At 39.6% G+C, this 13,989-nt stretch overlaps 2 protein-coding genes across 2 annotated transcripts in view; one reads left to right on the top strand and one right to left on the bottom strand.

Moving 5' to 3' along the window:
- AKR1D1 (aldo-keto reductase family 1 member D1) overlaps positions 1 to 13,007 on the bottom strand; it is a 97,147-nt gene extending 84,140 nt beyond the window's left edge. Inside the window, exon 1 of the mRNA XM_082473126.1 lies at positions 10,917 to 13,007. The gene's annotated coding sequence lies outside the window, so the exon portion shown is untranslated. The remainder of the gene's footprint in view (positions 1 to 10,916) is intronic.
- Positions 13,008 to 13,107: 100 nt separating this feature from the next.
- The window catches only part of CREB3L2 (cAMP responsive element binding protein 3 like 2), a 126,630-nt gene continuing 125,748 nt past the window's right edge, over positions 13,108 to 13,989 (top strand). The window contains exon 1 of the mRNA XM_082473039.1: positions 13,108 to 13,589. Coding sequence (XP_082329165.1) covers positions 13,488 to 13,589 — 102 coding nt within the window. The 5' untranslated portion in view covers positions 13,108 to 13,487. The remainder of the gene's footprint in view (positions 13,590 to 13,989) is intronic.

Raw genomic sequence — 13,989 nt, 5'->3', positions numbered from 1 at the left:
GGGAAGATTTTTTACAGATTTTTTATTAGATTTTCCAAGCTCTCTAGGCTTTCCTAGCCCCCTCTCAGAAATCAAGAGAGAGAGATATGTTTCCTAGGCTTCAGGCAGAGTGGGACCACCCAGGACCCCGCCTCAGGGGCAGTTCTCTGTCAACAAGCAATTGTATCTGAAGCCAAAGCACTTGTGCCCTCCAGCCCTTTCCAGCTCACTGTCTCCTCAGGGCTGACTCCTCAGAGAGCATCTCCCTTCACCTCCTCCTCTTGCTTGATTCTTTATCTTGATGCTCAGGGTTCTCATACCATTTTTTTCAGGATCCCTCAGGGCTAAAGGACTCCATAGCCACTCCTGTAATCCCTCATTTTCTAGGGAGGGATTCTCCCAGACATCATCTCTCTTCTGTGTGCTACATGCAGGAAATAATAATGACTGTGAAATAGAAAGACACCATTTCTAGTTAAGTAATGATAATTGAAAGAAATTCCTCAGTGCTGGAAACTATCTTTGTTAAAACTGAATATGGTTAGAATAGGGAGAATTAAAAGAAGGAACATCAAGGAGCAGTAAAATTTTGCTCCCATTCCAAACTAGAGTTAAGGGATAGAAAAAAGTAAAATAGAATGAAAACTCTCAAAGTATGGTAGAAAGCCAAGAGTGTTATAGAACAAAATAAATACTTGTGTCTTCAGAACCATTAAAGCAATGTTCAGAGACAAACCATTTATCTATCAAGAATAGACAGGGGACAACATAATGTGGACTAAGAATGCCCCTGCCATATCAGCAAACAAAGGGTATTGTGGACATCAAGCCATCAGCCACTAGAGCCCCCTTCGGTGAACCCTGAGGGGAATCAGGATGGGAAAGAATAGGATACTGGCCTTAGATAAGGTCCATATCAAAGGAAGGATTTCAATGAGTGCAGACTCTTGCATCTTCCCATACACAGAAAAGTGCTAAATTCATTAACTTGAGATGTCTGGTTTTCTTTAATTCACAGTAATCTTTTGATGTTCTGACTACATGGTTTTTGTTGCAAAACCCCCTATATAGCTTGGCTCCTCCCTTACCTCTTCCGAGCAGTCCCTCAGAGCTATTTGAGAGGCTGCCTCGGAGTCCTCAGAAAGTTCACCAAATAAAACATAATTCTCAACTTTTAGGTTGTGCTTTTTTTTTTAAGTCAACAATAACAATATAGGAGAATCCCGAACTCACCTCCTCTCATGTACACACCAAATCTACAGCTATACATGGAACAATTTCCTCTGAAAGAAACCCCTAAATAAGCTGAGTGACTCCTACACAGCAAGCAAACAAGAAAAAAACCACATCAAAATGGGTAGGAGAGGCTGAGACACAATCTTACCATGAACCCACACCTGGTGCAGTCACCCACAACTGGGGGGGGACTCACAACCCTGAGCTTCCCCCTGAGGAGTGAAGGGTTTGAACCCTACATCTGCCACCCCAACTTTTAAGACCAGCACCTGAGAGATGAGCTCCCCAAACATCTGGCTTCGGAAGCCAATGGGGCTTGTGTCCACGAGACCCACAAAATTATAGCGAACTGAGAAACAGTTATTAAAGGGCTCTTACAGACTCCCCTGGCTACCCTGCAGGACCCAATGCTGAAGCACCCCACTGAAATGCATCTGGTCTTTCTGTGAAGCAGCCGTATTTGCTTAACTTAAAGCTTTGGAGTGAGGGGCAGGCATTTTATTTAACACACATCAAGGGGCAAATGAAATACTTCTCAGACACTGGCCAGCAGGCACCACATATGAGTTTTCCCTCTGCCTCACTCCAGGTTGCCAGTATCTCCTGGAAAGGAGCTTGTGCACTTGTCTGATGCTTGTAGTTGCTGCCCAGGAGACACCTCTTGATCACCAGCCTCTGATGGCTAGCAAGTCTTACACTAGTGGTTCTCACAAGACTGTGACAAATGGAGAAAGAGTTCTTAACCAGTTACCCTTTCCCCACTAGGGCACAGTGAAGAGACAGCAGACTGGAACGTATCCCTAGTCTTTCTGTGAAAGAGGTTTATTAGTTTACCTTGACAGCTGTGGCCTGAGGAGTAGGTTTCTAATTAAACACATCTAGGAACTGACTATGATCCTCTCCAGAGACTAGAAGGCCAGTGGATACCATCTTCACACTCTTACTCTGCCCCACCCCAGGTTGTTGGGTCTCTGAGAAAATAGCTGTGTATACGTCTGGCTCACTGGCTTTTTGTGGCTGTGACCCAAAAAACACATCCCTTGATAGCCTGCCCGAGTGGCCAGTGGGGCTTGTGTTCTTGGGTTCACGGTGAGACAGTACCAAACAAAGAAACAGCTCTTAACTGGCTGTCACCCAGGGCTCAGTGCAGAGGGACCAGACAGAAATGCCCATCTCCAGTCTTTCCCTGAAAGAGGTGTATTTGCGTACTTTACAACCTGCTGCCTAAAGGTCTGACTTCCAATCAGCCTAAATCTCGGTGCTGACTGAGAGCCTTCCCTTTGGGATACTAACAGGTCTTGGCAGAGTCTCAACCTCTGTGAACCACTAAGAATAAAGTATGTTGCTTGGACAATCACGATGGTTTGAGAGATATCCAAGAGTTAAGGCAGGGTTGGACAACAACCTTTTACATGAGGCCACTCCTTCAAGACTGGGAGAAATGGCTATTCTAGCTAATGTACAGAAACCAGCAAAGAGAGTCAAAGAAAAAAATGAAGAAAGAGTGACATGTTCCAAACAAAAGAACAAGAAAAAACCTCAGAAAAAGACCTTAATGAAACTGAGATAAGTGATTTCTCTGATAAAGAGTTCAAAATAATGGTCATAAAGAGTCTCACTGAGCTCAAGAGAAGAATGGATGAACTAAAGTGAGAATTTCAATAAAAAGAAAATATAACAAAGCACCAACTGAAGTCACAGAGCTGAAGAATACAACACCTGAACTGAAAAATACAATAAAGGGCTTCAACAGCAGACTAGATGAAGTCGAAGAAAGATTAGTGAACTCAAAGACAGGGCAGTGGAACTCATCCAATCAGAGCAGCAAAAAGAAAAAATAATAAAAAAGAGTAGTTTAAGGAACTTATGGGACAACAGCAAGGGGACCAACATTTGCATTATGGGGACCCAGAAAGAGAAGAGAGAGAGAAAGGGGCAGAAACATATGTGAAGAAATAATGGCTGAAAAATTCCCTAACCTGGGAAAGAAACAGACACCCATATCCAGGAAGCCCAGAAAGTTCCAAATAAGATGAACTCAAAGAGACCCACATGAAGATACATTAAAATCAAAGAGACCCACATGAAGATACATTAAAATCAAAGTGTCAAAATTTAAAGGCAAGGAAAGAATATTAAAAGCAGTGAGAGAAAAACAATTTGTTAGGTACAAGGGTAACTCCCATAAAACTAGCAGCAGATTTTTCAGCAGAAACTTTGCAGGACAGAAGGGAGTAGCATAATATATTCAAAACGTTGAAAGAAAAAAACTTACAATCAAGAATATTCTATCTGGCAAAGGTGTCCTTCAGAATTGAAGGAGAGATAAAGAGTTTTCCAGACAAGCAAAAGCAAAAGGGGTTCATCTGGCCTTAAAATAAATGTTAAAGAAACTTCTTTAAGCTAAAACAAAAGGGCACTAACAGGAAAACATATGACAGTAAAAGCTCACTGGTAAATCATGAAACTAGTATAAAGCTTAAAAGACAAAAGAGTAAATAACTATAACTACAATCATTTTTTTCTTTAATTTATTTAATGAACATTATAAAATACACAGAAAGTTGTATGTGACATTGTATCAGACATTGGAAAAGTTCTAAATACAAAACTAGATAATTCCTTGATTTATAGAACTTACAAAACTTACAGTTAAAATAAGGTAATCAAATATATAATAAAGATCATATTTGATATTAAAATTATAGTTTTTATATTATCCAGTTTATGGGATATGATTTAATATATATTTTTCTTTATTATAGCACCCTTTTCTCCTTTGAACACTATACTGTATGGACATTTTATATGGACATTACAAGAGTGTAAATAAAATAATATACAATTCTAACTTTAACAGGCCTGGGGAAGTTGTTTTTTTTTAATTTGGTTTCTTTTTTTTTTTCTGGTATTTAAAAAAATTGTATTTTGTGTTGGAGTATAGTTGATTTACAATGTTGTGTTAGTTTCAGGTGTACAGCAAAGTTATTTAGTTATACATGTACTTATATCTATTCTTCTTCAGATTCTTTTCCCATATAGGGAAACTCTACTCAGTAGAGTTCCCTGTGCTATACAGTAGGTCCTTGTTGATTACCTATTTTATATATAGTAGTGTGTATATGTTAATCGCAAACTCCTAATTTATCCCTCCCCCTACCTTTCCCCTTTGGTAACCATACGTTTGTTTTTGATGTCTGTGAGTTTGTTTCTATTTTATACATAAGTTCATTTGTATCGTTTTTTTTAGATTCCACATATGAATGATATCATATATTTGTTTTTATCTTTTGTATGATAATCTCTAGATCCATCCATGTTGCTGCAAATGGCATTATTTCATTTTTTTTATGGCTGAATGATATTCCATTGCATATATGTAAAACATCTGCTTTATCCATTCCTCTGTCGATGGACATTTAAGTTGTTTCCATGTCTTGGCTATTGTAAATAGTGTTGCAATAAACACTGGAGTGCATGTATCTTTTTAAAGTATGGTTTTCTCCAGATATATGCCCAGGATTGGGATGGCTGGATCATATGGTAGCTCTATTTTTAGTTTTTTAAGGACCCTCCATACTATGTTCTCCATAGTGGCTGTATCAATTTACATTCCCACCAACATGTAGGAGGGTTCCCTTTTCTCCACACCTTCTCCAGCATTTATTGTTTGTAGACTTTTTGATGATGGCCATTCTGACTGGTGTGAGGTGACACCTCATTGTAGTTTTGATTTGCATTTCTCTGATAATTAGTGATGTTGAGCATCTTTTTACGTGCTTTTTGGCCAAGTATGTCTTCTTCGGAGAAATGTCTATTTAGATCTTCTGCCCATTTTTTGATTGGGTTGTTATTTTTTTGATATTGAGCTGCATGTGCTGTTTGTATATTTTGGAGGTTAATCCCTTGTTGGTTGCATCATGTGCAAATATTTTCTCCCATTCTGTAGGTTGTCTTTTCATTTTGTTTATGGTTTCCCTTGCTGTGCAGAAGCTTTTAAGTTTAATTAGGTCCCATTTGTTTCTTTTTGTTTTTATTTGCATTACTCTAGGAGACAGATCGAAAAAGATATTGCTGTGATTTATGTCAAAGAGTGTTCTGCCTATGTTTTCCTCTAATAGTTTTAGAGTATATGGTTTTACAGTTAGGTCTTTAATCCATCTTGAGTTTATTTTTGCGTATGGTGTTAGAGAATGTTCTAATTTCATTCTTTTACATGTAGCTATCCAGTTTCCCCAGTGCCACATATCGAAGAGACTGTCTTTTCTCCATTGTATATTCTTGCCTCCTTTGTCGTAGATTATACACTAATTTTTAATGGATACACAAGATAAAAAGATGTAAATTGTGACATCAAAAACAAAATGGGGGGATAAAAGGTAGAGCTTTAGACTGCATTCAAACTTAAGTTATTATCAACTTAAAATAGATTATGATAAATACAAGTTGTTTTCTGTAAGCCTCATGGTGACCACACAGCAAAAACCTATAGTAGATACACAAAATATAAAAAGAAAGATATCTAGAATTACCATTATAGCAAATCACTAAATCACAAAGGAAGAGACCAAGAGAAGAAGAAGGGAACAGAGGAATTATAAAACAGCTAGAAAACAATTAACAAAATGGCAACAAGTATATACCTATCTATAATTCCATTAAATGTAAATGGACTAAATTTTCCTATCAAAAGACAGAGTGGCTGAATGGATAAAAAGACCAGACACATTTATATGTTCCCTATAAGATACTCACTTCAGATATAAGGACACACACAGACTGAAAGTGAACAAATGGAAAAATATTTCATGCAAATGGAAACCAAAAGAAAGCTGGGATAGCTATACTTATATCAGACAAAATAGACTTTAAGAGAAAGACTGTAATAAGAGACAAAGAAGGTCATTATATAGTGATGAAGGGGTCAATCCAACAAGAGAATATAACATTTGTAAATATTTATGCACCCAAAATAGAAGCACCCAAATATATAAAGTAAATATTAACACATCTAAAGGGAGAAATAGACAGCAATACAATAATAATCGGGACTTTTAATACCTCACTTTCATCAATGGATAGGTCATCCAGAAAGAAAATCAATAAGGCCTTAAATGACAGGTTAGACCACATCAACTTATATATATGTATATATACACACACACACATACACACACACACACACAGAACATTCCATCCAAAAGCAACAGAATACTCATTCTTTTCAAGTGTACAGGATGGATCATGTTAGGCCACAAAACAAGTCTTAATACATTTAAGAAGACTGAAATCATTATCAAGCATCTTTTCTAACCACAGTGGTATGAAACTAGAGGTCAGTTACAAGAAGCAAATTAGAAAGTTCAAATATATGTGGGGATTAAACAACATGCTACTGAACGACTAATGGGTCAAACAGGAAATCAAAGGAAAAATCAAAAATACCTTGAGACAAAGGACAATGGAAATACAACATACTAAAACTTATGGGATGCAGCAAAAACACAGTGATAAATGCCTACATTAAGAAACAAGAAATATATCAACTAAACAACCTCAAGGAATTTAAAAAGGAGAAAAAATGAAGCCCAAAGTTAGTAGAAGGAAGAAAATAACCAAGATCACAGCATATACAAACAAAATAGAAACTCAAAGACAACAGAAAAGATCAATGAAACTAAGATCTGGTTTTTTGAAAAGATAAACAAAGTTGACAAATCTTTAGCTAGACTCACCAAGAAAAAAAAGGGGAGAACACTAAAGTGAATGCAGAAATATAAAAGATCTTTTTTTTTTTAGTTTTTATTTATTTATTTTGGCTGCACTGGGTCTTAGTTGCGGCACATGGGATATTCGTTGTGGCATGCAGGATCTTTTAGTTGCGGCATGCGGGCTCATAGTTGCGGCATGCGGGCTTCTTAGTTGCAGCATGTGGACTTTTTAGTTGTGGCATGAGCATTTCTTAGTTGCGGCATGCAGACTCTTAGTTGCGGCAGGCATGTGGGATCTAGTTCCCTGCCCGACCAGTGATCAAACCCGGGGCCCCTGCATTGGGAGTGTGGAGTCTAATCCACTGGGCCACCAGGGAAGTCCCGAAATACAAAAGCTCTTAAGAGACTACTATAAACATACACCAACAAATTGGACAACCTAGAAGAAATAGATAAATTCCTAGAAACATAAACCTACCAAGACTAAATCAGGAAGAAAGAAAATCTGAAAAGACTGATTACTAATAAGGAGATTGAATCAGTTGATTTTGATTAAATCCTCCCAACAAACAAAAGTCAAGGACCAGATGGCTTCACTGCTGAATTCTACCAAACATATAAAGAAGAATTAATACCAATCCTTCTCAAACTTTTCCAAAACATAGAAGAAAAGAGAATACTTCCAAACTCATTTTACCAAGCCAGCACTATTCTGATATGAAACCCAGACAAGGACACCACAAGAAAAGAAAAAGACAGACCAATATCACTAATGAACACAGATGCAAAAGTCCTCAACAAGATACTAGCAAACCAAATTCAACAATACATTAAAAGGATCATACACCATGATCAAGTGGGATTTATTCTAGGGATGCAAGGATGATTCAATATCCACAAATCAATCAATGTGATATATTACATTAACAAAATGAAGGACAAAAATCACATGATCATCTCAAAAGGTGCAGAAAAAGCATTTGACAAAATTCAACACTCATTTATGATAAAAATCTCAGAAGTGAGTATAGAGGAAATGTACCTCAACATAATGAAGGCCATATATGAGAAGCCAATAGCTAACATCATACTCAATGGTGAAAATCTGAAAGCTTTTCCTCTAAGATTGGGGATAAGACAGGGATTCCCACCCTCACCACTTTTATTCAAAATAATATTGAAAGTCCTAGTCAGAGCAACAGGTATTTGAAAAATAAATAGAAGGCATCCAGATAGGAAGAAGGAAACTGTCACTATTTGCAGATGACATGATATTATATGTAGCAAACCCTAAAGATTCCAGCAAAAAACTCTAAGAACTAATAAACAAATTCAGTAAAGTGGCAGGATACAAAAATCAATATGTAAAAACCTGTTGCATTTCCATACACTAATAATGAACTATCAGAAAGATTCATTAAGAAAATAATCTCATTTACAATTGCATCAAAAAGAATGAAATACCTTGGAATAAACTTAACCAAGGAGGTGGAAGACCTGCACACGGAAAACTGTAAGACACTTATGAAAGAAATTGAATAAGACACAAACAAATGGAAAGATATTCCATTTATGTATTGGAAGAATTAATGTTGTTAAATGTCCATACTACCCATAGTGATCTACAGTTTCAATGCTGTCACTATCAAAATTCCAATGGCATTTTTCACAGAAGTAGAGCAAACAATCCTAAAATTTGTATGGAACCAGAAAAGACCCCAAATAGCCAAAGCAATCTTGAGAAAGAAGACCAAAGTTGAAGGCATCATGCTTCCCGATTCCAAACTACATTACAAAGCTATAATAATCAAAACATTATTGTATTGGCATAAAAATAGACAACAGAATAGAAAGCCCAGAAATAAACCCATGCATACACGTTCAATTAATTTATGACAAAGGATCTGAGAATATACAATGAAAAAAGGACAGTCTCTTCAACAAACGATGTTGGGAAAACTGAACAGTCACATGCAAAAGAGTGACACTGGACCACTATCTTACATAATACAGAAAAATTAACTCAAAATGTATTAGACTTGAACATAAGACCTGAAGCCCTAGAACTCCTAGAAGAAAACATGGGTGGTAAGATCCTTGACATTTGTCTTGGTAATGATTTTTTTGGGATTTGTCACCAAAGCAAAGGCAACAAAAGCAAAAATTAAAAATTGAGACTACATCAAACCAAAAGGCTTTTGTGCAGCCAAGGAAACCACCTGCAAAATGAAAAGGCAACCTATTAAATGGGAAAAAATATATGCAAGTCACATACCTGATAAGGGTTTAACATCCAAAAAATAAAAGATCTGTATAACTAAATAGCAAAAAACACATAAAAATCTGATTAAAAAATGGACAGAGGATCTGAATAGGCATTTTTCTAAAGAAGACATACAGGGACTCCCCTGGTGGCACAGTGGTTAAGAATCCTCCTGCCAATGCAGGGGACATGGGTTTGAGTACTGGTCCGGGAAGATCCCATATGCCGTGGAGCAACTAAGCCCATGCGTCACAACTACTGAGCCCACGTGCCACAACTACTGAAGACCATGCACCTAGAGCCCAAGCCCCCGCTCGCCACAACTAGAGAAAGCCCGTGTGTGACAACGAAGACCCAATGCAGCCAAATAAATAAATAACTTAAAAAAAAAAAGAAGATATACAGATGGCCAACAGGAATATGAAAAGGTGCTCAACATCACTAGTCATCAGGGAAATGCAAATCAAAACCACAATGAGGTATCACCTCACACTTGTTAGGATAGCTGTTAAATGACAAGAAAAAACAAGAGATGGCATGGTTGTGGAGAAAAGGGAATCCTTGTACACTGTTGGTGCAAATGTAAATTGGTGCAGCCACTCTGGAAATCAGTATGGAGTTCCTCAAAAACTTAAAAATACAGTTATCCTATGATCCAGCAATTCCACTTCTGGCTATTTAACCAAAGGAAAAGAAAACACTAACTCAAAAAGATATCCTGACCCCCATGTTCCTTGAAGCATTATTTACAATAGCCAAGACACAGAAGCAATCTAAGTGTCCATCAGTGGATGAATGGATAAAGAAAATGTGGTATACGGATAAATTGGAATATTATTCAGCCATTAAAAAGAAGGAAATCCTGGCATTTGCAACAGCATGGATGGACCTTGAGGGCATTATGGTAACTGAAATAAGCCAGACAAAGAAAGACAAATACTGTATCATCTCACTTGGGTGGAGTCTAAACAAACATACAAGCAAACTCATGGATACAAACAGACTGGTGATTCCCAGGCAGGGGTTGAGGTGGGCAAAATGGGTGAAGGGAGTCAAAAGGCAATCTTCCAGTTATAAAATACATATACATAAGTCCTGGGGCTGTAATATACAGCATGGTGACTGTAACTAGACATTGTGGTGATCATTTCACAATATATATAAATATCGAATCATTATGTTGTACACCTGAAACTTATAAGTGCGATATGTCAATTATATCTCAAAAAAAACAAAACAAAACCAAACCCAAAACCAGACAGGGGAGCAAGCATTGCTACTTTTTTGTGTTTTTTTGGTGGCGCCGTACAGCTTGCAGGATCTTGGTTCCCCCACCAGGAACTGAACCTGGGCCACCACGGTGAAAGCATCGAGTATTAACCACTGGACTGCCAGGGAATTCCTGAGTGCTGCTACTTTTTAAGGGATGCCAGAGAAGCTGGAAAAAATGTCAGCTGAATTGTTAAGTCCTAATTATGTTAGGGGAAGGGACAAACTCTAGACTCAAGATGTAGAACAAGAAATGTGCTGGCGAGAAGTCTTCGTACATTGAATGGGAGAAGCATACAGGCAACAAAGGAGGCTGAAAAACCATTTAGGAATTGTGACATTACTATATTACTACGGCAATACAGATAAATTTAATCAAGCATTTAGGAAACCAATTATTATATTACTGATTTTATGAAGGAAAAAGTCAGTGGCTTAAAACAATATAAACTTATTACCTTTAGTTTGTGCAGGTCAGGAATCTGGGTATGGCATAGCTGAGTCCTCTGACTCTGGGTCTCTCGCAAGGCTGCAGTCATCTCAAGGTTCATCTCGGGGAGGATCTGCTTCCACAGTCACTCAAGTGGTTATATTAACAGGATCCAGTTGCTCCTGGGTTATCGGATTGAGGGACTCGGTTCCTTGTTGGCTGTTAGTTGGACACCTTCCTCAGTTCCTTGCTATGTGGGCCTCTCCATAGGGCAGCTCACAGATCAGAGCAAGCAAACGAGAGGAGGAGAGAACGAGCAAGACAGGAGCCAGAATATTTTTTGACATCCCATCACTTTTGCCACATTCTCTTTGTTAGAAGGAAGGCCCTGGGTCCAGCCCACACTCAAGCGGAGGCAGTTTCAGAGGGTGTGAACACCAGGAAGCAGGATCTTCAGAGGCATCTTAGAAACTGTCAACCACATGGGGCAAAACCAGGGACTGACGTTGCCTAAGGCAGAAATGTTTGACAGATACATGCTTGTATTCCAATTTAAGGAGGGTGTGCGTGTTTCTTACCTCACTTGCTCATGTTGAGTGTTATGCTAAGAAAAATGGAAAACGTTTCTAAAAATTGAAAAGGTGATCTATGAAAAGGATGTGGTGCAGGTGGTAGCAGACTGGAAAATAAAAACCAAGGACTAAGAGAAAAATGAGAAAACTATTATACAAGGAAGGTACGGGGCCCATAAACTAGAATTTCTACTTACGCATTAAAATATTCTCCAGCGACCCAGGAGATAGGACCAGACAAATGGAACAGTTTCTATGATAAACTACCACCTAAAGACACCATAGAGTTCTAAGACAAAATTGGACTGACCCTATCCACCAAAAAATACTTGCGAAGGGGACAAAGTAACACCTCCATACCGGAATGTGCCATTGTAAGCAACTTCTGGAGACAATTGGCAAAGACTCCCTTACACTTAAAATGAGCAAACTATATATGCAAGCACTTTGTTTCCTTAAAAGGAGTCTGACGCAATATTGTAAAGCAACTATACTCCAATAAAAATTAATTTAAAAAAAGAAAAAAAAAGGAGTCTGAAAGGAGGAAAAAAAAATCACAAGTTGAGGGAAAATAATTTAGAAGAGGCTATCTCTTTCCCAAACTAGGCAGGCCTGGTGGTCTGTCCCCTGCCCATCTCTCAGGCCACCTCTCCCCTCACTCACTCCCTGGCACCTCAATCCGCAGCCACACTTGTCTCCTTGGCTGTCTGTAAAACACCAGCTTCTCCCCAAACCTCATTTAATTCAGGTCTGTTCCCAAACGTCACCTACGCAGAAAGAACTTCCCTGATTGCTATCTAAAATAGCATCGATCTGCCCCATCCTCTTACCTTGCTTTGATTTTTCTTTATAGCAGTTACCAGTTTCTGACATTATATGTTTCTTTCTTTATCTGTTTATTGTCTGACTCTTCCACTGAGGTAAAATCTCTATGACCTGGAAAAGGAAGCCATAGGCTCTTTTCAACAATGTCTGTTGGGTAAATAAAAGAAAAAAATAGAATAAGGAGAGCCCATAAAAAACACGTCAGGAGAAGAGCCTAACAGCGGGAGAAAAACCTGAAGCACAAGCAATTTCAATTTGCCAGATATGTGCTAACATGAATTCATGCATAATAGAGAATATTTACATTTGTGTGTAATATGTGACTTATTTTTTAAAAATCCTGAAAGACTCAAATGAGCTAAACTACTTGAAAATATTTAGGACAGTACGTAAGGCAGCCCTCCCAGCAGCGCTCTCTTCTTCTAGACGCGCGCGCTAATTTCTCTCGATTCTCAGGCGACTGAGCGCACCCTCCCTCTTATAAAATGTATTCTTGTCGCTATTTGATTGGCTGTCCCTCCCAGGCGCTCCTTCCTCATTGGTTGCGCCCCCAGTCCATCACTCTTGGGCTCAAGCACTCCATTTGTCTGCTGCCGCAGACCGCGGCTCCCGGCCGTACTAAAACCGGAGTAGCTCCCCGGTGACGTCAAAGGCGCTGCCCGCCCACATTCCAAAGCCTGGGCGGAGACTTCCCGCTGCCCCTGCCTCTGGACGGAGAGCAAGACTTCTGATTGGGTAGGGCGGGAGACGTGAGCATCCGATTGGTCCCTGCCCTGGAGGGAGGAGGAGTCATAGCTGTCTGCCGGAGCAGAGCTGAGGAGCCCTGGGGAATCTCAAAGTTTGTGTCTGGAGCAGTAGTGGAAAGTGAGCTTAGTGAGAAGGGCTTTTTTTGGGATGAGTACTGATCTCCTGCCTTTATTTTGGATACACACCCTGCTCTATTCTCCTCAGCCTTCGGTCTGATCTCTAGACAGTCTGTCTCCTCTGGGGATTCTCAAATCTCCGAGGACCCTGGACCGGAGCCCTTGGCAATTCTCTCTCAGGCAGAGGAGCGAACGTTTTCCTTCCTAAGTGCATAAGCTACACGCATACGCACACACACGCACACACACTCACGCAGAGGCGGATCTCGCCCTCCGAGGCCGCCCTACCCGCTCCCCTCCTGCCCTCAGCATCCTCGGCCCAGCGCGCCTCGGACCACCATGGAGGTGCTGGAGAGCGGGGAGCAGAGCGTCCTGCAGTGGGACCGCAAGCTGAGCGAGCTGTCAGAGCCCGGGGAAACCGAGGCTCTCATGTATCACACGGTGAGGACTTGGCGGGGCGGCGAAGGGGCGGCTTGAGAGGGGGAAGTGTCATCAAAGGAACAGCTCGGGACAGGGAACTGGGAAGGAAGTATTTGGGAAGAGCATGCCCAGAATGGAGAGATCTGGGGAGAGGTGTGGTTTTTCTAGCTTAACAGTGAAGGTGGGCCGCTGTCTCTTTTAAACTTTTGATAATAGTAACGACGCTTTGTATTCCTTCAGCAACTTATACTCTTCCCCGAGGGCTTTTCACATCTGCTGTATCATTTCCTATTGCGCTGTAAAGCAGGAGAAGGGGTAGACGTTTTGATAATCTGCCTCTGTTTAGTTTGCTACTAATTTTTGTGGGAAGATTTTTTAAAAACTGGGCAAAATAAAGTAGCATTTTCTATCCTTCGCTGTC

Source organism: Balaenoptera physalus, assembly GCF_965194825.1.
Source record: "Balaenoptera physalus genome assembly, chromosome: 8".
NCBI classification, from domain to species: domain Eukaryota; kingdom Metazoa; phylum Chordata; class Mammalia; order Artiodactyla; family Balaenopteridae; genus Balaenoptera; species Balaenoptera physalus.
Note: the sequence above shows the minus strand (reverse complement) of the source record. Positions and strands in the feature narration are given on the sequence as shown.